At 39.6% G+C, this 24,826-nt stretch overlaps 1 protein-coding gene across 6 annotated transcripts in view; it reads right to left on the bottom strand.

The window, feature by feature from the left end:
* TIAM2 (T cell lymphoma invasion and metastasis 2) overlaps positions 1–24,826 on the bottom strand; it is a 172,774-nt gene that overhangs the window by 14,523 nt on the left and 133,425 nt on the right. For all 6 annotated transcript variants that reach the window (XM_026044345.1, XM_026044343.1, XM_026044348.1 and 3 more), the window contains one exon: positions 15,722–15,825. In XM_026044345.1, the coding sequence (XP_025900130.1) occupies positions 15,722–15,825 (104 nt within the window). The remainder of the gene's footprint in view (positions 1–15,721; positions 15,826–24,826) is intronic.

Below are 24,826 nucleotides of genomic sequence, written 5' to 3'. Positions count from 1 at the left end.
AAAGAAAAGAAAAAAGAAAAATATGAGACATCTTTCACAATCCCCTGTAATGACAGCTTTCAGGACTGTGAAATTGAGATAAATTTCATATTTACAGCTCTAAATAGGACCTGATAAAATCCAACATAAATTGAATGGTGTGCATTGAAATTGCAGCTTCATGTGCTGGAATACACCAAAATAACTCACAGTAACTCTCTGCCATTAAAAATACTTAGTGTGTTTTGGACATAAATTGTATCCTCACTTAGCAAATTGGGGGGTTATTTTAGAACAACTTCTAAATAGATGAATTACAAAGTACTTAAGTTTTGTTTTCTTTGTTTCTGAGATCTTTGTATTAGTATCAGAATGACTCAGATTTTATGCTCTCTACAGCTCAAGGCATGCGTGGGCAGCCTGATTTACATCAACCTGAGGCCTGATCAAGGGCACTAAATCAAGGACATGAGGCTATCGAAAGGGAGTCACAAACATCATTGTCAAGCACAATTTGACAAGGAGTACTTTAGAAGTGCTCTGTTCCTCCCTGCTCCTCTTAACAGAAAGTGATAACACAGGCAGGCTTTGAAGAACAAGCTGCATCTCCTTCTCCCCTTTCGATCAGGGCTGCAGATGGATCAAAAGATCCTAAGAGCTATTCCACAGCAAAACACGTGGACCTTGATGATGTCAGTATTAAGAGCTAAGCACCCTGGTTCCAGAAACAGTTCTGCATAACTGATCCAAGCCCATGTCACACACCATGGTACCTCTCAACTCTGCTCTGATGACTTGTAATTTTATGAACTTCAGATGCTCCTGAACACGACAGAACTTTGATTCTTGTCCTGAAAGTCCACCATTAAGAACACAGCCCCTTTCCTGCAGTGCTGCTTATAAGCTCTGATCCTTTCCCACAGCCTTTCTCATCCCCTCTGAGGGAGCCTCTCAGGCTATGCAACATCCAACTCTGCTTCTTGTTCTTGGTATCCACTCCAGTATTTACATTTGGATTTAAGCAAGCATGAAACACTACTTGGGACAGAAGTATTTCACATTCATTCCCATGCAATACACAACCCAGAAAGATGTAAGAATACATTTCTTACATCTTGCGTACATCGTACACAATGTGTAGAGTGATTCTGGACCAAGAACTCTTTTTTTTTTTTTTTTTTTTGTTTTTTTTTTTTTTTTTTTGCTTCTGTGTTCCATTTTTTTTCTTCTCCCTCTTTTGTCCACATCTCAAAGCTCCTTTTCCACCCAGTTTGGAATCTCTAATTTGAATGGCAGAGTTGGGAAAGAAATCTGCAGCTTATATAGATATTGTCATGTCCCCTAAGAAGTCCTCTACAGAAGCAGCCTTAAGAAACCCTACACATCCCTACATGTTTCCAACTTAGGTCCCAGATCATTTGGAATGCAGCATTCTATGGAAATGAAGGATAGCTTACGATAACTTTAGAAAGGAAATTCTGATCCACATAATGGTCAAGCTCACCTAGCTGTCAAAGACCACAGTAGTGCTTTTTCTTTTAAGGCAGAGATGAATTATGTCCCATTTTCAATAATTCTCATGAGAAAAAATGCTAGAGACTATTCTTCTAAAGCGAACAAAGAAAATGCTTACTAGGAACCTCTTGATGGTTTTCTTTGCTCCTTGTACACAAGTGTATCATCATCTGAGGCCATGCTATCCCCAGCAGAGTTAAAAATCTCCATAAAATTAATTGGAGAAAGAGCAGAAGACATTAATCAGCAGTAGTTAAGCATCAGCACCACAATTTCACAGCTACCCTGTGACTTCCTGCCAAATGATACTGACTGAGCATAAACGGTGCACAAGGTTAATTAGTGTTACGGTCTCTCTGTTCACTGCAGTTTATTTTACTGTCTCTCATTTATACACCCCATGTACTCTACCAGCCTACTGGGGCTTGTTTGAAAAACTCAAGGAAAGGAAGAGTGCAAATAGGCTTAGAAAATGCTTTAGCATAACAAAGATTCCTTGGAAAGACTAAAATTATGTCTGTTCTTTGATTAGGTTTCAGATTCTGGTACCCTTGTGCAGAACACTGACCACATCTATGAGGACATCACTAAACCTCTGAATTCCTTATCAAAAGCAGAAGTATGCTGATAAGGCATATTGCAGATTAGTCCTGTCTCTTTTTAAAAGTCCTGTATTCCTGCTCTGTCTGATATAGGTATTTTCAGGAAATGAGACTGAATGCACCTGTCAACAGAAGAAATATGATTATATGGGATTTTGAGAAATGAACAATGGCCAGAGACCTTTCTGCATCTCTCATATCTTGAAAAATGAAAGTCTTTTGAGATGTCCATCATTTTTCTTTTGTACAAGAAAGCAATTCTCTCCTGAACAAAGGCAGGTCTAGCAGCCATCACTTGGTGTGTGTATTTCTGTCACTCTACTCCTGCTCTCCTGCTCATCCTGGGAAATACATTGAAACTAAAGCAAAGATTTGCTTTGGTTTCAGTAGAAAGTTGAACTAGGAAGTTGCAGGTCTTAGCTTCCCTAAGGACCACTCAAAAAAGTCTGTAAAATTCTGAGGTCTGTAGTTGTGATAAAGTACTTGCACTGCTAAGTTGTTACTGCGTTGTAAATTTGGGTTTATTCAGACTGAAAAAGGTCAACTCAATTTTACTGAAAACTGCCTTGTGTGATTTTCACCATAACTATTTGAGAAAGACTGAACCTCAGGGAACAGGAGTCAAAATACTATAAATTCTGTCATCGCTAGACTTACCTTTGGTCACTTGACTACCGAGTCCACATACATCCTTCCTTTTTTCATTCTTTTTAGTTTTACTTCAAAACCACTGAGAACACAAAAGTAGTCCCCTCAGCGACACTGCTGAAAACTGTAGGTCTATTTTGCTTAGCTGTGTTTCTTGTCTGATTTTAATTAAAATATTTAAAATATTGCTAATTTATTTAAAATGCAAATTCACAATCTGATGTGTATCCATATATCTGTTTATGCTTACAAATGGAGAAGCAACCATTCTATGGTACATTATGGCACATTATGTAGAGCAGCCCTACCATCCCCATCAAGGAGTCATGAGCAGACAATATGAGAAGAGCTAATGATCAAGTTTTCTTTCATTAAAAAACAATAATACTCCAGTTTGAGATGTTTTTCTCTCAGAAATCTTCTGCTATTTCTTCTCCTTTAAAGGTAAACATTATAACGCTTTGTTCTGCCTCTTGTAGAGAAAAAATGATCATTTACATTAGCAATTAAGTCTGTTGTGTTCCAGTAACACAATTTATTTGATGAATTAAAAGTACAATAAGATGACAACCTGATGATCTAATAACTCCTTCCTAACCAAGGAGATCAAGATCTGAAAGAAAACTGAACACTTGGCTCTGTAAAGCAACTCAGATGCAACCCAACTAACTCGGGTGCCCAACCTATTAATCTAAATTATATGGAGGAAAACCTTCATTCGCACTTGCCCTAGAGAGATAACTATCTTTCTCCTTGACCATACAGAAGGAACCTCTGGTGACTTAGGTGATTAACTGAAGCACCTACTTATAAACCGAGTCCTGCAGACTGGAGCTGGGGTCAAGAACCTGTGTCAACCAGGTCCCATGGACCAGCAGGTCCTGCTGAAAGCACATTGGCTGTGCTCAATTTCTCTGAAAATCAACTGCCCACCTGATTCAATGCAAAGGCAAAGATAAATCATTTTCCATCATGGAAGGTTAAATCCTAAACAAGAAATGTAAAGATGAGGAAAAAGAGCATAAAAAAATAAATAACAAGAGGAACTCTGACAGCTCAAAGCAAAAAACAGGAGAGTCTTGTCAGGTAATATTAAAGCACTCTGCAGATTTCCCCAAAGCCTAATCTTATCAAAGTGTTATCACTCTCTCCTTCACCCTCTCCTTACCCCCAAGATAGTCAGTCTTTACACAGAAAGTTAATGTATTTTCCTACTATCTATGCAATATCACAACTTAGTCACTTATAGCCTTCTTATGTTCCTCAAATAGCTCATTGACTGTAGTCTTTTTTTTCTCCATTCTTTTCCCCAATCCTGAATTGTTTATCAGATAGAAAAGATAGAGGTAAAACATTGATACTGCAGCTACTTCCACATTTAACTGAAGAAGCTTCATTAAAGCCAACCCTACTTCTTGCCAGTATCTGGATCACCCTCAGCCCTTTCCCTGACAGAGGGGAGCAAAAAGTCTTTGCTCACAGAGAGCAGCATGCAGCAACCAGCAAACCACCTTCCCTCCCCATCCCAAACCTCAAAAAAGCCCAGACCTTTTCCAAAGCTGGTGTAAAGTCATCCACCGAGAACATGTTACCAGAACCAACTCTTTCATTCTTATGGTGCTTATGGTGCCTATTTATCAAGCGCAAGGAGCCCGGCACGTTTGCACAGCTCGGCCACCTTAGTTTGAAAGGAATCGGCCCTGTCGCGATAACGCCGGACTCACCATGGAAAGCATCCTGTGCAGCGAGCCGTAGGCGGCCGCTGCCTGCTGCTGGGTTTTGCGAGCCAGCGCTAAGCTCTTTGCTCTGGTTTTGCTCCTCCTGAAGGCCGGCATCGTGGCTTGCAGGTACGAACGCTCCCAAAGGAAAAGGCCCTTCCCCGGGATGCCCTGGAGGAGCAGGTCTTGCTCTCACACACCACGCTCCATACTCCGGCGCGCCGACGTGCAGAGGCAGGAGGTATTTTGAATATCTCCTGAAAATCTGAGACACTGTCAATGTCCCAGTTTAACTGGGCTAGGCAGCGCACGAGAGCACAGGCAGGAGAACATGCCTCCTCTTATTACTATAAATGCAATGAAAAAATGCCAAGTAAGAAGGTATTTTTAAAAATAGCTTAAGGTAAGCCAATGCATGACAAAAACGTAGCTACAGCAAGAGACCGTGGGTTTTAAAGAGCAAACCTCCCCAGAAACGCACCTTCCTCGGTGCCCGTGAAATTCACTGCATAAACAAAACGTCAGGTGCTTTGAGAAAATTAGCCAAACACCTAAAAATATCTAGAGGATGCTGACTGCCCTGAAGGTCAATGTGAATTACCAATGGTACGGATGCTCCGTCAAGGATATTCACCACGTAATGCTGTGGCACACAAATGCATTTAGAACGATAAAACGGAAAGCAAATAAGTAGCTCTCTGGATGCTTTGTTTACATAATTGTGCTCGTCCTTTGTTTGAACTTTGCATTTGCAATTACATCAATAAAAAGAAATTTAAACTGTGCTCACTAATAAATTCAAACTTGAAAGTGACCGTCCCCGTGCTGACACATTTACACATAAAAAAGCACATCTACAAATAGATTGTTCTAAAAAAATGCAACTTTAAATAAAACATTACAGGACATTACACCACAGAGCTGCAGGGTTAGAAGACTGATAAGCAATTCATTAGTAAAGTGAGAGCTGCACCAGAGGAATAATAAATGTAATAACCCCCATGTTCCCTCTCTTTCAGTACTTTTAGAGTGCAGTGATGTTGAGGTACCAAGCTTCATTAACAGTGCCCTTTCCATTACCAATACCACTCTAAAGCTTGCCAACCCTTTCCCTGAACCCAAATGATAGGCCAAGCATTGCCTTCGGATACACAGGCTACTTCCACAGGTTTCAAGGATATTCATCTTCCTATAAGCAAGGAAATAATGTAGCCCTCTCCTTTAATTACTGTAATTAAACTTCCATCCATCTCTTTCCAAATCATTAATGCAGCCTGACAGCTCAGCAATTGCCAAACCATAAAGCTCAGATGCTAGGCAGCAATCTAGCAGAACAACGACAATCCTGGATCCCTGAAATAACAGGCCACTGATAAAGCAGGCAGAAGACATCAAAGTAGTAGGAACCTGCTATTTAGCTGATGGACTTGCCTTTTGTAGGACTGGGCTGTTGTCTCATTCATTGGGCAAAATGACTGTCTAACAGAAAACCAAAAGAAATGGTTTTGGAGGATTGACAGAGATGTTGATAGTTGTTTTTGATTGGACACAGTTGTCTGCTGCTTTAGCTATCTTACTACATCGACTGCTCCGTAGCATGTAGAAGCTTACTCTTCTTAGTCATCATTAGTGGTGGCCCCTGAAGTAGTCCAGCATAGACTAGTAGACCCTAGGCACCCACAGACCAAGCCTGAAAATAAAAAGAACTAGTCTCTAAAAGTAAAGTGTATCAAAGACAGCACACAGGCTTCAGTCATCAGCTCCATGTTTATTAGAGTACAACTGCACTGGCCAAAAAGGTACTGTTTCTGCATTTTCCATCAGCATGAGTCACAGCAACTTCAAGCTCCACTGTTTTAATAGCTGTGTATCAAAAGCATCACTCATGCACTGGGACCGGAAAAAAAAGGCTGCTAAAATGTAGGTCTAAACAGTATCGTCAATCCTGATGAAAAACAATGAGAGGTCTTTTTCATTCCATATTAGGAAGATATTCTTCCCCAGATTTGCTAATTAAGCTTGAGTTATTAGCTAACCATATGTCAGCTGAAAGATGTTACCAATTAGATTTTTTTTTTTAATTGTGTATTCATTAGGGAAAACCCACGATGTTTTAGTAATACTTCCCACTTTTAATGAGTAGCTCAGATAAATCAAAAACGAAAGAAAAACAAAAAGAAAAAAAATCAAATCAAACATTTCTTCAGTATTTCTTTTTCCTTAGAAGCGTGCAACAGTCAAGTCTTCCTCAAGGACAAATCGCCTAAGCGCAATGTACATCTGAAATAATTGATCACCTTGAAACACTTGACAATGTAGTTGCAATGACTGAAAAAATGGCCTGCTTTTGTTTGTTCCTGCGTGCTCTGGGTAACACACTTTTCTCTGTAGAGCCATCTGTTTTCCATCGTCACCATAACATCCTTCATACTACAGGCTTCCCGCTATTGTCCCGATGTGTCTAGGTGGGCTTATCTGAGAGAGTTGGCTTCCCATCCGGCTTTGGCCCTTTATGCACAAAGGCAAAAGGCTAAATTTGCTCTGTCGCTATATAACCTGAATTAAAGGAAACACTGGCCTGCCTTTGAGATAATTTGGGGCACTCATGAGCTCATTTACAACATCAGTCTGGACCACCAGTGAATTTGCTGATTCCTTTTCTATCAAGCTTATTATACTAATAACATGTTTTATGTCTTTAAATGTTATTTTTAAAAAATAACTGGTCACAGTAAAAACAACTGCTTTAACTACACCACTAAAAAAAAGTTACCATTTTGAATGTTTAAATGAAATGAAATCTTAATTATTTTTTAAATTTTAGCAGCCCAAAATACTGTTTGTAACATTCTCGCCCAAAGAGTTTTACACTGAATGTAAAACTTGTCATGAATGCTGAATTAGAAACTATGGCAACTGAAATATTAATCTTTCTAGTTGCATTCATCCTTCACAGCATATTTCAGCAATGAGCATTCTTTAGAGCTGGAGAGGTTAACCCTTATCTTTTCCTATTAAAAACATGATACATATTAAATGCTAAAATATGCATTTATCACAGTGTAAATACAGACAATGGGATCCAACCTTTCTCTTGGTTTTGGTGGGGTTTTGTTCAAGCACTAAGGAAGGATTCTGATCTTTTGAAAGAACATAATGTGAATGAAGGTGTAAGTTGAGGCAGTATCTCTCCACCTGCAGATTTTTGCCCTTTTGGCCTCTCAGATCTTCCTTTGACCGTATCTGTTCCTAATCGCACAAAACAGGGATCAAAGTCTAATCGGTATATGAGGGTACTCAGGACAGTTTTTGTCTGGGATCCTGTACTGCAAGTTTCTGCGGTGCACAGTGACCTTGTGGGGGCAGTTGCTGTAAGCGCTGGGCCCAGGCACAAGCTTAAACCTTTCCGCACTGCAGGGCAAAACGTGTGTCTTCCGGCAGACATTTTAAGTGAATAGTAGCTCAGTCTTAAAAAAATAAATAATCTACAGCTGGCAAAGAGGTTATCCACTTCCTGGAGTCTGACAGAAGGGCGATTAGATATCCCTGCCTTTGATTTCCATTTGAAATGCTGCCGTGACATCCTGCCCTGCCGCCAACCAGGGCTGCCTTTGGAGGCCTAAGGCCACAGACTCAGCCGCGGCTTCCTGTCCTTTGCCAGGGAGGCTACGAGCATCTCCAGGGACGATACCAACAGCCTCTTACTGCAGGGAACTGGTGCTGCTGTCATGTGCTTCCCTCTTCACCTGCAAGCAAGCTACATGGGTTTTTTTTTTCCCCCCAGAAGAGCACAAAAATAAAACTGCTTTGTAATTCAGCGCTCAGCGACTTCTCTCATTTGCAAGCAATGACACAACAGAACTTTTCCTCCTTATCCTGACCTTTTCTCCATTGATGAACTGTTAAAGTACTTCTGAGGGGATGTTTCCTTCACAACAAATACCATTGTGGCCTGGAAATCTCAGCCATGAGGACATGATGGCCACAGGAGTAAAGCTCCATGCAGCTCCCTACTGCTGGAACCAACAGTAGGAATTTGACTTCCCTCACACTAGGCTGTCTGCAAGGGGGGCACAAAAATCAACTTCCCAATGGGCTATTTCACAACTTCTACATGAAATTGTGCCTCCCAGGCACAACAAACTCAACAAAAACCACTGATGATGAACATGCTGTTTCCTACATTAGCTCTTACACTCCCTGAACGCATCTTATGTCTGCAATGAAACAACACTTGACTTGCAGAGAAGTAGGGAGGGTTTGGGGTATAGTACGTTCACCACCTGAATCCCTTTCCTACACATAGCAGAAGAAAGATGTTAATTGCTGACTACTCCCCAAGCTTTTGAGTCTCATCAATCGCGAGAGAGAAGTTCTCAAGATTAAAATAGAGGAAATATCCTTTATGTCCTATGCATGGTGAGTAAACCTTCAGGCAGACAGTTCTCTCGCAATTAATGACATGCTGTGCAAGTGTGAACTGCCTGGGCACAGCAAAAGAGAGCTAATAAGAAGCTATCACCATGATGATCATTTAATTGGATTGCCTCCATGCATAAAATAGGTTTGAGGTCATCTGGGCAAACCAATAGTTTTCTCTCCCTATTCTACTTTCCTCAGAGGGATCTCTTTACAGTTCTGCTCATTTCTGCTTGGTTTTCTTTCAATTCAACAATTAGTGTTCACATGATCAGCGATATATTTTGCTTTCCAAGATATTTACAATCTTTGCTTAACAAAATCACTCCCCCATATGCTTCCCTGCTGCGCCTCACATTTCTTTCAAGATTAATGCTTCTTTATGGATGTTTTAGGGGTAGGAATCGCTAGCTGACTAGCAAGAAAGTATGCCATTTATGCCAAACACAGAGACATACATCTCTAAACCACCAGACATGCTGAGCATATGTACACAGCCACAACATCCTAAATGTGATCAAAACATACTTCGTACTTGTCAGTTTTGAGTTTTTATGCACCTTATATTGCAAATCTTCCTTACAACTCAGGAAATTTTAACCTTCTCATCCAAAAATCATACTGGTAAAATCTGAGTATGCTGAGGCAAGAAGAAAAGCACTTGTTGACATTTACCCATTTTAAAAGTTCAAATTAAAAGGCAGTCTCCCACTGCTTATATATATAGTCTTCCAGAGTGATGATCCCTCTCTCAGTTCTGTTGAATGAGTGCCTTCACCAGATCAAAACAAATAAATGATCTACCTGAAAAGTGAAACTATTGAATACATGGAACAAATCCACTGAACAGTGCCAACAGAAGACTGTTGCTTGTCCCTAGGATATTGGTACCCTAGACTATTTCACAGCACTTCTTACAGATCACATGCTTGTATACTCTTTTCTAGGGAATGAATTAAAGGAGTGTATCATTCCTAATACCCAGTTGGTTTCTCCTGAAAGATAAAATAACATTCCTATTTTTCCTAAATATTAAGTAGTCTACTAAGATTGGACTACAAGTGCACTGATTATTAATTGCTTCAACATTTACTTTTACAACATCCCTCTAAAAAATAAAAAAATAAACAAACAAAACCCTTTTTGCCCCTTTTCTCCCTCCTACAAAAACCCCAAATGTATTCTTTTCTATAATAATTGAGTGATCAGCTGGACTCACAATGGAAAACACACTTTTTCGTTCAGGCTTGAGTCCAACCCAACATATGGTACCTCAGGATTTTCACCCTTAAATTACTTTGTCTGCATGAGAATTGAAAGCTGTAGCTTCAAAGGGCTTCCTAATGAAAGAGTTTCTGCATAAGTTTTACACAGTTTTAAGAGAAACTACAAGTTTCTTGAACTTCTAAAGAGCATCCCTCCAATATAGGGTTATGCTATGTATAAAAAAAGTCAAAAACATACATGTAAGAACAGTTCAAAATATTCTCTGATTTTTATTACAGAAATGCCTATTGTGAAATCAACCAACATGTAACACCAGGATATCCACTGTGAAGTTCTGTTCTGCAGCTATGGAAAGCAATGTTCCCAGAAGCTCGTGGTGGAGGTGGCTGGGTGATGCAGCGGTGGCGGGCAGGCTTTGCCTTCTGACCCAGCCTCTGTCTCTCAGTGTACACAGCTCAGGCAACATGCAAACCACGTGCTCAGTTGTGTAGGCATTTTAGGTGGGTTGGAAGAAAAAAAAGTCAACAGTTATCCAGATTTGGAATATTTGAAGTGGCAGCTTGAGAATGACTAGCAAGACTTACTCCTAGCCCAGAGCAATAAGGGGACATGGGGAGGCCAAAGTCGAGCATTTCACCATGGCCCTGGCATGAAGCATTTATAAAAACATCCACCTCTCATCACACTTGCAAAGGTCCCCTGGGAAATAATGGATTGTCCAAAACTGGTATCACAACAAGAAAGCTTCAAAAACACCAAAAGGAGGATTTGACACTATACGGGACGCTAGAGTGTCCAAAAGCAGACTTCTGAAACGCCCAAGTATATGCAATATGTATTTTTTTTTCTACTTTCACTTTCTAGCTAATAGAATAAGCATGGATATTTTTAGTTGGGTCAATACACTGACCCATACCTCCTCTATGAAAAACAAAAGGGTATTTTTTGAAGAAAATACTCCACTCTATTAGGAAATGACAATTTCTCTTTGCAAAAGGTTCTACACATTCTGTTGACAATACTTGTGTCAGGTTATTCATTTCCTCATCCGATGAAGAGAACGTGAAAGCTGTTGTTAAAGAGGAGTAGAGAAGGGGCGAGTTGAGCTAATCTGAATCAGTTCATTATTAGAAAAGGTATTCAATGATTTTTAACCAGCGTTTCTGTTGATAGCATTAAAAAATGCTGCTCTAAAGATAGGAAGAAGGAAAAATATTTATTTTTCACCCTATGCTGTATGCAGCGTTATCTTTTTTTTCCTTTTTTTTTTTTTGCTAAAGGCAATGTAGATAGACTTGTACTAACACAGACACTAGAGTATGATCAATGATCTGCTCTGACAGCAGATTAACTATATCCAGAAGCATTAGCAAAGCAAAGGCAATTTCTAAGAGTCTCTCATACCCAATTTATTTCTAGTATCAATTTTTTTTCTTTTGAATGGTATATTGCACTTCTAAACTTTATGAAATTAAACCTGCCGGGTGTTATGCAGAAAGCAAAAATCCTGTCACCATTCAAATTTTCTCCTCACATGAGCTTCTGTATTTGCATCTTCAATGTTAATTTTTGAAGATTTCAACAGAAAACCATTCTGCATTCATTGACTATTTTTCCCTTGATTAAAGCATCAGAATAAGAAATCTCTTCAAAAATAGCTAAATGCATGAAAGTGTCTATCTCTATGAACTCTGCCTGAAAATATACAGTAACATTATTTCAAACATTAGTAGTTACTGTATTTGCTTTGTTAAAATCTGCAAAATATTCAAAATGAAAATGTGTCTTCCCTTTCTCACAGATGCATTTATATGAACATCCTTCTTCTATTCAAATTTTATTTGATTTGGGAAATTGTGATCTCTGATGATACTCGAAAGATTTAGAGCAGCTGAAAGTCAAATCACAGCAGTATTATGAGAAACCCTTAGAACAGAAGAGAATTATATAGTGAAATCTCATCTTTTTGTTGTAGTAATACTGAAAATGCAAAGTAAAGACAAGCAAGTTAGTAACAAAATACTTGATTTCTTGTTAAAAGAAACTATGGTTAGAAAGAAGAATTACTGACCAATACAGCTTGCATTTAGGCATTGTAAGTAGCTAAATGAAAAGTTTCATTTTGTATTCAGCTTTCTGCTACTCTCATGCTTAATTCTTGGCAACTGTCAATATCAGGATTTAACTATTCACCAGGAGCACCAGGAGACAATTAGTTCTCAAAATGATTAAAACTCAGCTAAACCTAATTGCATTGACAGGCATACTGCAGTCTCAGATTTCTGCACCTACATAGTTCAGAAATAACAACTGTGAGGCTTACAAGTCACTGACACGTAAACAATATTTTAACAATTTGAAAATATACTAAAACAAAATGTGCTAAAGGATGACATCTGTCCTAGTTAAAAAAAAAAAAAAAAAAAAAAAAAAAAAAGAAGAAAAAAGCAAACGAAGTCAAAGGAGGTTTTCTTTAAAGTTATACATGGGGTATCCCAGAAACTATGGACCTGACCAAACTGCTGAGCATGTGGAAAGGATCATTCCTGGAGCTCATGTGTTCCTTTTATGACTTCAGGAACAGTTTCCATTTCTGGAATGAAATAAACCTTTGGCACACTTCTAATTCATTAGCTAGATATAAGATGAAAGACAAACAAGAATATCCTAAATTCATTCACTTCTTGGACGATAAAAAGAACGAATGGGTGAATGCATGCTGGAATGTAGTACACGTGAAACAAAATACTTATTTCTTTCAAATTAACAGGTACTTCTCAAATACCTCACTGTGCTTACATTTAAGACAATGTTTAACCCTAACTTGGTATAGCATGAAGAGGTTAAGAGGGAAAAGCATCAACAATAAAAAAACTTCAAATGAGAAACAAGAAATAAAGGAATCAAATTTACGACTATTACATCAAAAGCTTTAAGGTTGGGTTTTGTTTACTTACATGTTATAAGGCAAAAAAAGATCAAACTTCAAAGGAGCCTGTTCCCTCAGAGCCAAGCGATTACATCTACAGCTGCTGTCAACTGGGAAATGAGCATCTCTAGCTGTCTCTCCCCTGAAATAATCCCCAACTGCCTGTTGTTCCAAGTCGTGTTCAGAACCTCTTAGCGCCACCAACGTCTTCCCCAGCGCCGCGTAGCTCCAGCCCTCCTCTCCCCCATACTTCTGTGGCATTGCATAACGCCGAGGTGCCTGCGCTACGCTTCTGCCACAGGCATGCATCAAGTTAGCACATGCAGGAAACAGAAGGCAAAGGAAAAAAAAAAAGAAAAAACAAACAAAACCCCTCAACCTAACAGATGCTATCCTCTTTGAGGCTGCAAAATTTCCTCAATCTAGTTTTTATTAGCAATAGCTATTGTTCATCTGGTGAGCACTCCCAAATCGCAGCTATGAAAACAGAAATCATTTAAGGTCCTTTTATAACCAATCACCACAGCACAGAGTATACCCCACTTTCTAAATTTACTGTATATATATTTTTTTTTTGAATTCTGCATTTATTTGAGAAATCAAAAGGGTCAGACAAAGAGCTCTGACAGTAATAGGCACCCTCCAGCAGAAAGATGGCAACCAATTACAAACCATTTGCAGAAATTGTAGAGCTGTCGCAGACTCATTTACAGCTGCAGTTTAAGTCTAACTGCCTTTGACTGCCAAACCACTTTCCTTCTTGCACTTAGAAAACTAGGGCAGCTTCGGAGAGTTTCTAACAAAATGACACAAGCAGACGTGCATGCCAGCCCAAGAACTGAACTGCAATATGGTAAGGGCAGTTACTTTAACAAATTGTGCACAATATATTAATACTCATACAACACATTGGAGACCGGGGGGAGAGGCCAGGGAACAAATCTGTATGTTTTCCCCTTTTCTTTTGGGACCGCAATTACAGCACATAATTTACAGTAGTGCATTCAGAGCAACAGCTACTGTAAATTAATTTTTCTGTGTATTTAAGCCTGCCACATTCTCTCCAGTTCTCCATCACCTAGTGTATCTGAGACAAGCAACCAGGAATGAGTTTGGCAAAAAAAATCCTTGTTTTTTCTACTGAAGTTAAGTTAAAGCAGAAAAATCTCCCCGGCTCCAGCCAGCTGGGAGCTCAGTCACGCACGTCCCCGCCGTGCGCTCAAGGCAGCGCTCAAGGCAGCTCCAGCAGCGCGGCGGAGGGCGAGCGGGTGCCCCGAGCCCTGGGAAGCACCCACCGGACCCTCCCTGAGCACCAGGCTGCCCCAGGTGGCAGGGTCCTCCTGCACTGAGCCCGGCACTGATCTGTGTTGGTTGCTCATGAAGATGGATGCTTTGACCCCACAATATGACATATTTTCCTGAAACAACACAGTACAGAAACCTACATTATTCTTTCAAAGAAACATAGTGTTTTGAGGAGGCCAATTCAGTTTATAAATCCAGCTTATATCTCATCCGCTGCAAACAATCTGTGGGAGAACATCCAGTCTGCAGCATAGGATACAGACTGCCTCTTTGGGTAGCTCCAAAGGGCTAAAGGTACACATTCACTGGAGAAACCACATTGAACTATATTGAACTGAAGCAGATTACAGAAAAATTCTCAGGGTAGAAGAGGATTGGGTCCTCTGTGTAGGTAAGGCACAATATTTCTTCCTGATTCTTTCTTCTTCTTCACAATTTTTAGATTCAGCCTTAGCTGAATTATCGTTTTAGCCGATTACCTTGTACAGCCTAGTGCATACAGAGATATAATGCAAAACCATAAAAACCTGTATCTTAATTTCTGTGACCCAACAGTGCAACATGTGTTATTATACATCTGCTTTGAGGTACAATCAGTTCATCAACAGAAGTATCAAAACCAAATCCTTTGTCAAAAAGCAATGCCAAGTGAAACCATAGCCACACAGAGGAAAACATTACTGCAGATTTGAGCAATCAGGACAAAAATAATGCCATTTCATGAGCAATGAGATCAAAAGTGGACACTAATTTAAGGGGTCCCTGTCTCTGTCTCCTGATCTAAGGAAGTTCTGTATATCCATTACTCCTGCCGAGGGTGGATGGTAACCACAGATACACAAAGATTCTCCGAATTAGGCAGCACCAATCACTGGGCAGTCAAGTCCTGAACTGCTCAAAATCTGTGGAGCAGTCAAAATATAGTTACCTGTAAGTGTTGTTATGTCACTGCATTCTTAATATCATTAATGGCAAGGTCAAAACCTTTACAAGTCCCAAAAGTATCTGCAAATAGAGCTAACCAAACTGAAACAGTTAAAAAGCAGCAGCAGTTTTACTGCTCTGTCAAGAGCTCACTTCAAGTAACCCATACAGATGAATTTGACAGTGACCCATACAGATGAATTTGACAGTCTCCACCTATTTGCCATCTGCCCCTATCACGGAGCTGTTAGACATGCAGCAGCTGGTCCTTAGATGTTGACCTGCCAGACTGACCTCAGGTTAATAAAACACTAAGCAAAGCTATAAATATGCATTTGAATTTTTACCAAAATTGCACCATACATTAAACTATTTCCCCCCAAATGCAGAGTGTCAACACTAGGACAACACTGTCTTTTTAACTATTATGATTGTTACAGCAAATATGTTCTTACTCTGAAGGATGGATCAGCCTTTTCGCGGTGTGGTACTTGGTCCAGGGTGCCATCGGTACTGCTTCTTTTCAAGCTGGCTGTGACATCAGGCACATTGCTGAAATCTGCATTTGAAAGGAAAAAAAAAAATTAGATAGGATAGGAAGAGATTTTCTTTTTCTTTCTTTCTTTTTTTTTTTTTTTTTTTAAAGGTACAATAGAATTGCTATAGGGAGGGTGAGAGAATACAAAATCCTCACTTCTCCCTGAATATAACATAACAAGAGTCAGAACAAAGAGAAACAACTCAGACTACGGATGGGAATTCTGCTGTCAAAGCAGCAGCTGGATATCTAACACCATCTAACACCAACATGAAGCAATGTGCATACTGCATTTACAAAAATAAGCCTAATGTTCTTGCTTTCATCACGCTTTCTAAGGTGACATTATCTACCGGGAGCTCACTTTGCATCGACTGCTGAAGCAACCAAAGGGAAGAATTAAATGCACTCAGTTTTTCCCCTTGAATGAGCACACTGTGACATGACTTAGTCCTGAATCCCTTAAACTTAAGAAGAGAATTCTGCCTTGGAACAAATACCACAGGCCACAACACTGAACAAAACCTCTTATTGTCATTACCAGTTTACCAATTTTGCTAAGTTTGCAGCACACGTATGTACAAACTGGGACAATCTAAAAACCACAGTAGGTACTGCCTCGCTTTGCCTGTTGACAGAGCATAGCAATCAACAATATTTACATGTAAAGTCAAGATATAACAAGATGTACAAGATGCAACAAGGCCGGACACTTATATAAAGAGTAATGGACCAGACTGGAGATGAAAATGGGTATTTTAGGGCAGAAAAGTGCACTTCATAGACAGCGAAGAACATTCCTGAGAAGACAGAACATGGCACAGAGATTAGCACTTCACAGGAAAGCCAAAGAGAAAGAAGTGTTGCGCTCTCTGTGGGTGATGGGAGGAAGCAACTCAGCATAATATCATCTTTTTATTTTTCCCTGTGTTATTAAGAGGAAGTTTAACATCAAAGTTGACACTTTTCCACCTAGATGCCACAGGTTTGGTTATACCCAACATTCACCCTGCATTTTAATACACCTCTTGTTCCTCTCACCTCCAGCCAAGATAAACTTAAGACCGATTACATAGTAGCAAAAAGGATCTACAATTTGATCTCAGGTGACTATCCAATGAGAACAAAACTATGTCATTTCTCTGATTTTATGAAGTGGCCATTAAAGTTTCTAGTCCTTTAAAAAACAGGAAGCAAAACTTAGATAAGCAATACTTAAGTAGCTGACTACCTCAGGTAAGCAGAAGATGTAAGTGTGACACACATACAAAAGGGAAAACAATCAGTAGACAATACAAAAAGAACAAATCAGGAAAATAACACCCGAAGTATCATATCACTTTGTCCAGATGATCTATCTCTTCCTCCCATCACTCTCATCTTTGTTTTTAATTTGCAGTCTATAGAATTGTAGATCGGTTTATATTGCCTTGGGCATTTTTATAGTATTTGCTATTGACACATTCTGTTTCTGATTGTAGTTAGGGCAACCAACAGTAAACATCAGTTTAAATGGTAGTAACTAAAAAAGTGATATGGAAGAGATCCAAGGTGAAAAATGACATCCTATTGCACGTTGTGTGCCAAACTAACACTGGGAAGGAAAAAAGGAAGGAAGTATGGCTTTATGGCTTGTTAATCAGCTTAGCATCCATATCCTGTCTCCCCTTCCTCCTTTTCCTATGAAAGCGTATTTCCTTTGGATTTGCTCCTTTAAGCCATCAAAACTATTCCCAAAGAGCAGAGAGTCAACAACATCAGCTGCATAGCTAAAGATCTCCACACATCTCCATTGCATCCTCTAACCCACACAAATAAAATGATTATTATCTTGTAATAGGCAAGGACAGTAACACATCAGCAAGTTTAGCACTGAGATTCTCAATACCTGTAGCGTTAAATTGAAGAAGAATAACAAAACAAACCATACAAACTGTTTTCTTCAAACCTTCAGATTGGCTTTGGCTCTGCAAGTGAATTTGTATTAACAAGGATGATGTGAAGTAGCAGTGGGAAAACTTATTCTATAAGCCTGGGCAATCATTATCCCTTCAAGCAAAACTGGAACCAAAACTGTAAAGAGTGCCCACCCAAATAAGAGAAACGTCACAGCAATGAGCATACCGAAAACATTTCAGTATATAGCATTATGAAGCTTAGTTGGAAATAACTGCAGAGAAAGTATGAAGGTGAATATACATTCCTTAAAAATCATAAAAATGCTACGATAAATCAGTACATCTTGACTTTTCTTTTTTTCCTCTAATCACCTTTAATGTTATTTACCTTGCTATAATTACATTACTGGCCAGTTGAAGAGAATATTGGCTACTCTGCTGGGAAATACACTGAGCACTGTAATATCTGGTGTAGTAGTGATGGTATACCATGGTATACCATCATCCCATAGCTAGGTCTGTCTACACAGCCCCACATGACATTTATCTTATCATCATACTTGTGATAATTCTATCAAGAAGAAAAAAAGGACTGAACATAGATTAAACAAACCAAATCTTGGTTTAAATCTTGTAATGCAATTTTTCTCTGCTACAGCACACATCTTTAAATGCACATCTCTGTTATTTATATACACAGAGTCAGCTTAAATGGATATGATTTCCATCCAGGAAGGACAGGAACTTCAGAAGTTTCTTTTTTGAAAGCGAACAGCAGTTTCTTTAAACCAAAATACAATGCCAGGTTGTCTGTAGCTAGGAGAGCGGCAACCTCCCATATATGCCACAACTCTTAAGGAAGCATGGGGACAAAAAGCCACAGTGCGAAAAGGTTAACTACATCACAGTGTGTATCAAACTTTACGCTTTGGTTCTAGCAACTAATGACAATGAACTAACCCACCCAGTACCTTCAAGCAGCAACACCCTCACCAGGGGTAAAAAGGTGTGGAGCACAGTTCAGGATCTGGACCAAAAACTGCAAATGCTCTGATGAGCTTCCTCCCTAATGACATTACTTCTGCTCCCTTGTGTCTTGCTGGCAGGCAGATACATGACTCAATCATTCAAGAGAAATGATAACACAACCACTAAAACTGAGCGTGCACTTCCTAAGTCATGCTCCTCACTAGTTATCCAGTTCAAACACGCAGTGCACAGATGGGACAGTCGGTGAGAGAAACAAACGCAGGCTGCGTGTCCCAAAGCGCTGGTCACCTACAGGAACGTCCCGCGTGCGGCAGTGGGGCGATGCACGTACAGCTGCTCAACGGGGAAGTCGTTCAAACGTCTGGGCGCGAGCAGCCTCAATGGAAACACATCCTCAACAGATGGGCGAGACAATAGTGATCTGTGCTACAGCCCCGGCCAGGAAGCCAAAGGAAATCAACGGGAATACAGCAATATCAACCATCCGGCAATTCATTTACTGTAAAGAAGCTATCGACAAATGCAAATGTCACTCATCATCTTCTACTGTTTAATTAAAGAAGAAGCCTTAATTACTTTCTAGTCTGTGCTGCTCTGACCTCTTTAGCCACTCACCGCAAACAAAAGGAAAAATTATCATGAGGAGCAAAGAGCAGCTAAGAATCTTGTTTCTCTCATAATTCTTTAGGACTTCTGTTTTACATTTTTCTCACCAATTTTCAAAATGTCAAATGCTCATCACAAGTATTAGGTGTTATCAAGTGTCAAGCACTGTGTGGGTGGTGTAACCACCCTTTTCTTCAAAGTACAAAAAGAAGGTGTGTTTCCACTTGCCACTCTACTGAACAATAAATTAGATTAAAAAAAATCGTTCTAGCTCTGTATGAGCAGACAACACAGCAAAATTGGATGCACCCAGTCTCTCACTGCAAGACCTACTAAAAGTGCTGCAGAGGCACTTTTCATTTTCAGCTTTGGGCAGCAGCAGCAGTTCTGTGCATCACTTTATAAATATCTTCAGCAAGTAAAGAGGCACTTTGACAGAAACAAGCAGTCCTGACTTTGGTTAAGAAAAAAAATACATGGTAAGATGGGAAATAAGTTTCACTTTCCGTGACATTTCTGAGATTTCAAGAACTGCTTGCTTTGTACCAGAATTAAACCTTTTTTTTTCTCTCCCTCACTGCGATCAAAAAAAAAAAAAAAAAAAAAAAAAGAGAGACAACAGAGAAAAAAGAAATAGCTTGACGTCAAGATATTCATCCATGATGTAGGAAAGAGAGATGAAGTCTCCTGCTCTGTTAGATTCAGGCAAGGAAACTAAACCTGGGTCTCTGCTGTCTATGGTGAGTGGTTTGATTAACAGCTTGTAACTGCTGAGATGAGACTCCTTCACGGTATTCCCAAGCCCACTGTAAAGCTAGTCCCAAGGGATGTGAGTAAACTAGTTCAAATTTTTCCAGCAATATCTGAACATACATACAAGCAGATAAACTTTAATAGAAGGACAGTCAAGATAGCAAATAATGATTAAAAAACAATCTAGTTTGAGGTAGGTGCAAAAATGAAATAGGAAGGGCACTGATTAAATATATTGATCATTCAATATTAATACATACCATTAATTAAGCGCATTACTAGTCTAGCATGAAACAGGTATTAGACGACCTTGAAGACGGAGCCAGTCCCAAGATAAAATTCAATAGGACAACATTTCAGGGTCTAATACAAACAACCCGTTCTATAAGCTGTGGCTTATCAGCTGGAAACACAAAACGATGAAAAATACAGAGAAGTGGGTAAAATACACAGTTCTGAAGCTGCTTAAACAAAGGTCAAAGCTGATACAGGCCAAGCAGTTACAAAACTGGCCAGGAATATATGGTGGGTTAGGTCTAGTTTGTAAAAGACAAATACTCAGATCTCTGATCAGAGTACTTAACGGTCTTGTTAAACAGTGGTACTGTCTAGAGTTTTCAGATAGATGTTGCAAAATAGCAATAAACTGAATGAAAAATTATTTTTGTGGAGCTAATATGAATTTTATATTGTGATCCATAATGATGAGGAATTAAGAGGTTCAGCCCATCCAAATGGAAGGAATGCATTCAATATTTTCACTTACTCGCTAGTGCTCTAGACACTGCCAATAACACAAGATAGTCAGTCTTTAGCACGCAGGATGTTATTTTTCTCGGTAGAGTCTTCCATTATAGAGAGTTTCCATAACATGGAAATGAGAAATTACGTCTGGGCAATGAGGCTAAGTCAGGTGCTCAAATGCAGAAAGATGCATTTTTCATTGTTGTGTAAATTCTCCACACACATCAGTTTATGACATTATGACGAGTTTGCAGGGCCTATTTCTTCTAGCTGGTTTCTATCAGGAGAAATGCAAGTTTCCAAGAGATCATAACTAATATTTCTAAAATCCCTGGAGTAAATAATGCTAAGGCCTGAGCCAAATCTCAGGAAGGTACAGAGCCTTGGTGGTCTTAACTGCTTTAGACTTACTGAAAACCAGGGAGTGGTAGATAAAGCATTCCAGCATTGCCTGGAGACAAATAATATGAGCATGGTGAACTCCAGCAATGTCTCCCTTGGAGACTAGCACTCTTCTTTAACTTCAGTTAAACAGTTCAGCCTGGCAGATTGCATGCATGTGTTTACTCCTCTTGCTTTGATAAAACTAAGTATATTAAAGTTTTCAAAATTATCTCATCTTTTGCAATGAGGTTGAAGAAAACAAGCATACAAGTGCTCCCTTTGGTATTCTTTTTCTTCCTGAAAGTCTTCAAGAAATTTCTTTTTTAAAAAGTTGCTGATTGGAAAGAATTTATAGAATGGCTTGCAATAGTCATTCTTATAATCTTTAAGGAAGGTGCCAGCTTTCACAGGATAACTACAAAAATACTCTGGGTTCAGTAATTTAATTTGAAGAACTGATTACTTTTGCTTATATCAGAATGAGACCTTCCCATTCTCTGGTTCAGATCACCTCCAGCATCAGCTCTGTGGAAGGGGCACTCTGCTGCTGTTTCCCTGCACATAGCCCAGGAAATCTGGGCAGCCTTCTAAGGCTTCACAGAAAAACTTCAGATAGAAAGGAGAAAAATAAGAATGCTCTGGGAGAAAAAGGCAAATTCCTGTGTAAAATTTGGTAGACAATTTGGCTATAGAAATTGTTCCCACAATTGCCATTTGTGCTGGATAGATTGCTAGTAAAAAGGAGGCATTGTTAGTAAAAATATCACCTAGATAACAAGGTGAGTGGGTAAAGTTTGGTAGAAATGTTTAGTAGAGTCCAAACTCCAGAGTTTCAACTAGTTGGCCCAGAATTTCCCTCGTGAAGGAAGGAAGTCTGGAAAGACGCATAGTCTGGATGCAGACTGTTCTTTAAGACAGACCTCTTGTGGAAACAAATTATTTATTCCCAAAGCCTTTTTTGGCTATAGAAGAATGATGATAATGTTGGTGATAAGTCATCTGGAAAAAAAAATTAGAGTCTATAGCATAAAAAATGGTCCATCTCAAGTGACAGGCAGAGAGCTAATTTGCACCTAGGAAGATGGCATTGAAAAGTCCTGCTTTACATCAGTTTCATAATTTACTTTCTTTGCACAAGACAGCAGAAGAAAAAACCCTCACTCATATCCCATTATTACAAGACTCAGTTTATGAAAAACAACTTGCTACAGATAAGAATTATTAGTGGTGAGAGCTTACAGCTACATTAGAATTCTACAGCAAAAGCTTTTAGCATGGAGTTTCTGCACTAAAGAAGCAGATCTGAGGCAAGGCAAGCAATCCACTTGCAGCCAGGTATGTGAAATATCCCTTGAAATATGCCATATTCTCCACCACTTCAAGCTGAAAGCCAAAGCAATTTGTTGCAGCTTTTACTGAAGTCTCAATCTGGGCAAATGATATAGATAACACGGATCTTTAGGGTAGACTCTTACTAATATTCAGTTAAATTTTACAGAATTGTAGGGATGATCATATCAGTTCAATTTAAACATTTCAAGCAAAACTTAAGTAAGTTTTTAACTATTGCACGGTGTCAATTAATTTGACAGGGTGCAGGGTCCTGCACCTGGGGAGGAATAACCCCAGGCATCAGTACAGATTAGGGCTTGACCTGCTGGATAGCACCTCCACGGAGAGGGACCTGGGAGTCCTGGTTGACACTAAGTTAACCATGAGTGAGCAGTGTGCCCTCGTGGCCAAGAAGGCCAATGGCATCCTGGCCTGCATCAGGAGGAGTGTTGCCAGCAGGTCAAGGGAGGTGATTCTGCCCCTCTACTCAGCTCTGGTGAGGCCGCACCTGGAGTACTGTGTGCAGTTCTGGGCACCCCAGTATAGGAGGGACGTGGAGCTTCTGGAGAGGGTCCAGAGAAGGGCAACCAGGATGATTAAGGGAATGGAACATCTCTCGTATGAAGAGAGGCTGAGCGAGCTGGGCCTGTTTTCTCTGGAGAAGAGACGGCTCAGAGGGGATATGATTAATATGTATAAGCTCAGGAAGGGAGAATGCAGGGAGGAAGGGGACAGGCTGTTCTCACTGGTGGCCAGCGATAGGACGAGGGGTAATGGCCACAAGCTGAAGCACAAGAAGTTCCGTCTCCAGGTGAGGAGCAACTTCTTTCCTGTTAGGGTGACAGAGCAGTGGAACAGGCTGCCCAGGGAGGTTGTGGAGTCTCCTACTCTGGAGGTCTTCAAAACCCGCCTGGATGCCACCCTGTGCCACATGCTCTAGGTGTGCCTGCTTGAGCAGGAAGGTTGGACTAGATGATCTGTAGAGGTCCCTTCCAACCTTAAATATTCTGAAATATTCTGAAATATTCTGAAATATTCTGAAATTTTTCACCCCGCCTCACTTTGTACTCCCAGGCAGACAACTTAAGCACTCAAACTCCCATGCAGAGCTAAATTCAAAACAATGTGCAGGCAGTAACTGTGAAGCTATTCCTATTCCCCTGGGAGTTTGCAGTGGTTTATAGCTCTCATACTTATGCTTATATCAACAGATCAAAAGTTAGTAAATTTATGACCAAGTCAAGACTTCATCCTCTTTTTATCTAAGAAATTTTCAGGGGATTTTTTCTTCTTGAAAGCCTTTATCCTAACCTCTGAAACTGATTAGTTTGTATTCCCATTGCTAAATTAGCATGACTTCAATCTCTTATTAGTATACTATAGAGAAGCTCTAGTTTCTAGAAAATTAAAACCAACCATGTTAGAGAAACACCCTAGATAAAAGCCATTCATGTGATTTTATCTCTGTGAGGTATTTTGGACTTTATCACTTGGTTGTCCAAGTCATTTTGTAGCTTAAGCCTGGATGGTGCATTCTCTGCTTAGCTTCATAGCAGTAACAGTTGATTCTTTGGAGTCAGCTAAAAATTTAATTCAGAGATTCATTCAAGATGTTACATCTGGAAAAAAAATATATAATACAGCTGTCATAACATCAGTCTTCCTAGATAGGCCTCTTAAAAACAGCATTAATAGATGCTTGTCACTGACAAATCTAATTGTTACGCAACAAATAATGTAGTTACTGGCCAGACAATAAGGTTCCATTCAGAGCCTCTCATCCAGGTGTTTTGTCTTCAAGGAGCAAATGATTAAAGCACCAGAAGGTGCTCTGTACACCTGGATCTGATTCCTTTGTTCCTGGCCTCCAGTGAGGAATGTTCTTTAAACATTCCATATTTTCCTGTTTAGAAAATGACAGTACGCTGATGCAAATATTCTTGGGTTGTACAGCTTGTTTAAGACATGTTGGACCACATGCTGAACAGTGGCTTAGCTCCAATTAACCACCTACTTCTGCAAGTGTGACTTTCTGTAGGCTGCTTTATGCTCACTTTTCATTAATCTTTTTCAAATATCTGAAGTTAGAGCAGAATCCTTTAGGTCTCTTGGGAGTTCTTTTGCTGGTCAGCTGTTGGTCACAAAATAGCTGTTTGACTCATTTGCTAATTCAGTAATCAATAGGCTGTACCAATTAGCAATGAGAAATAGCTGCCTGTATTTGTGTAGCAATTCTTTATTAACCCCTGCACCTCACTGATATGTTTTTCTAAGGTTATTTAACTTGGTTTTTTTTTTTTTTTTTTTTTTTTTTT

This window comes from Nothoprocta perdicaria, unplaced genomic scaffold (genome assembly GCF_003342845.1).
Source record: "Nothoprocta perdicaria isolate Ctin4 unplaced genomic scaffold, notPer1 scaffold_36, whole genome shotgun sequence".
NCBI classification, from domain to species: Eukaryota; Metazoa; Chordata; class Aves; order Tinamiformes; family Tinamidae; genus Nothoprocta; species Nothoprocta perdicaria.
The sequence above is the reverse complement of the archived record's forward strand: the minus strand, read 5'-3'. Positions and strand labels throughout refer to the sequence as shown.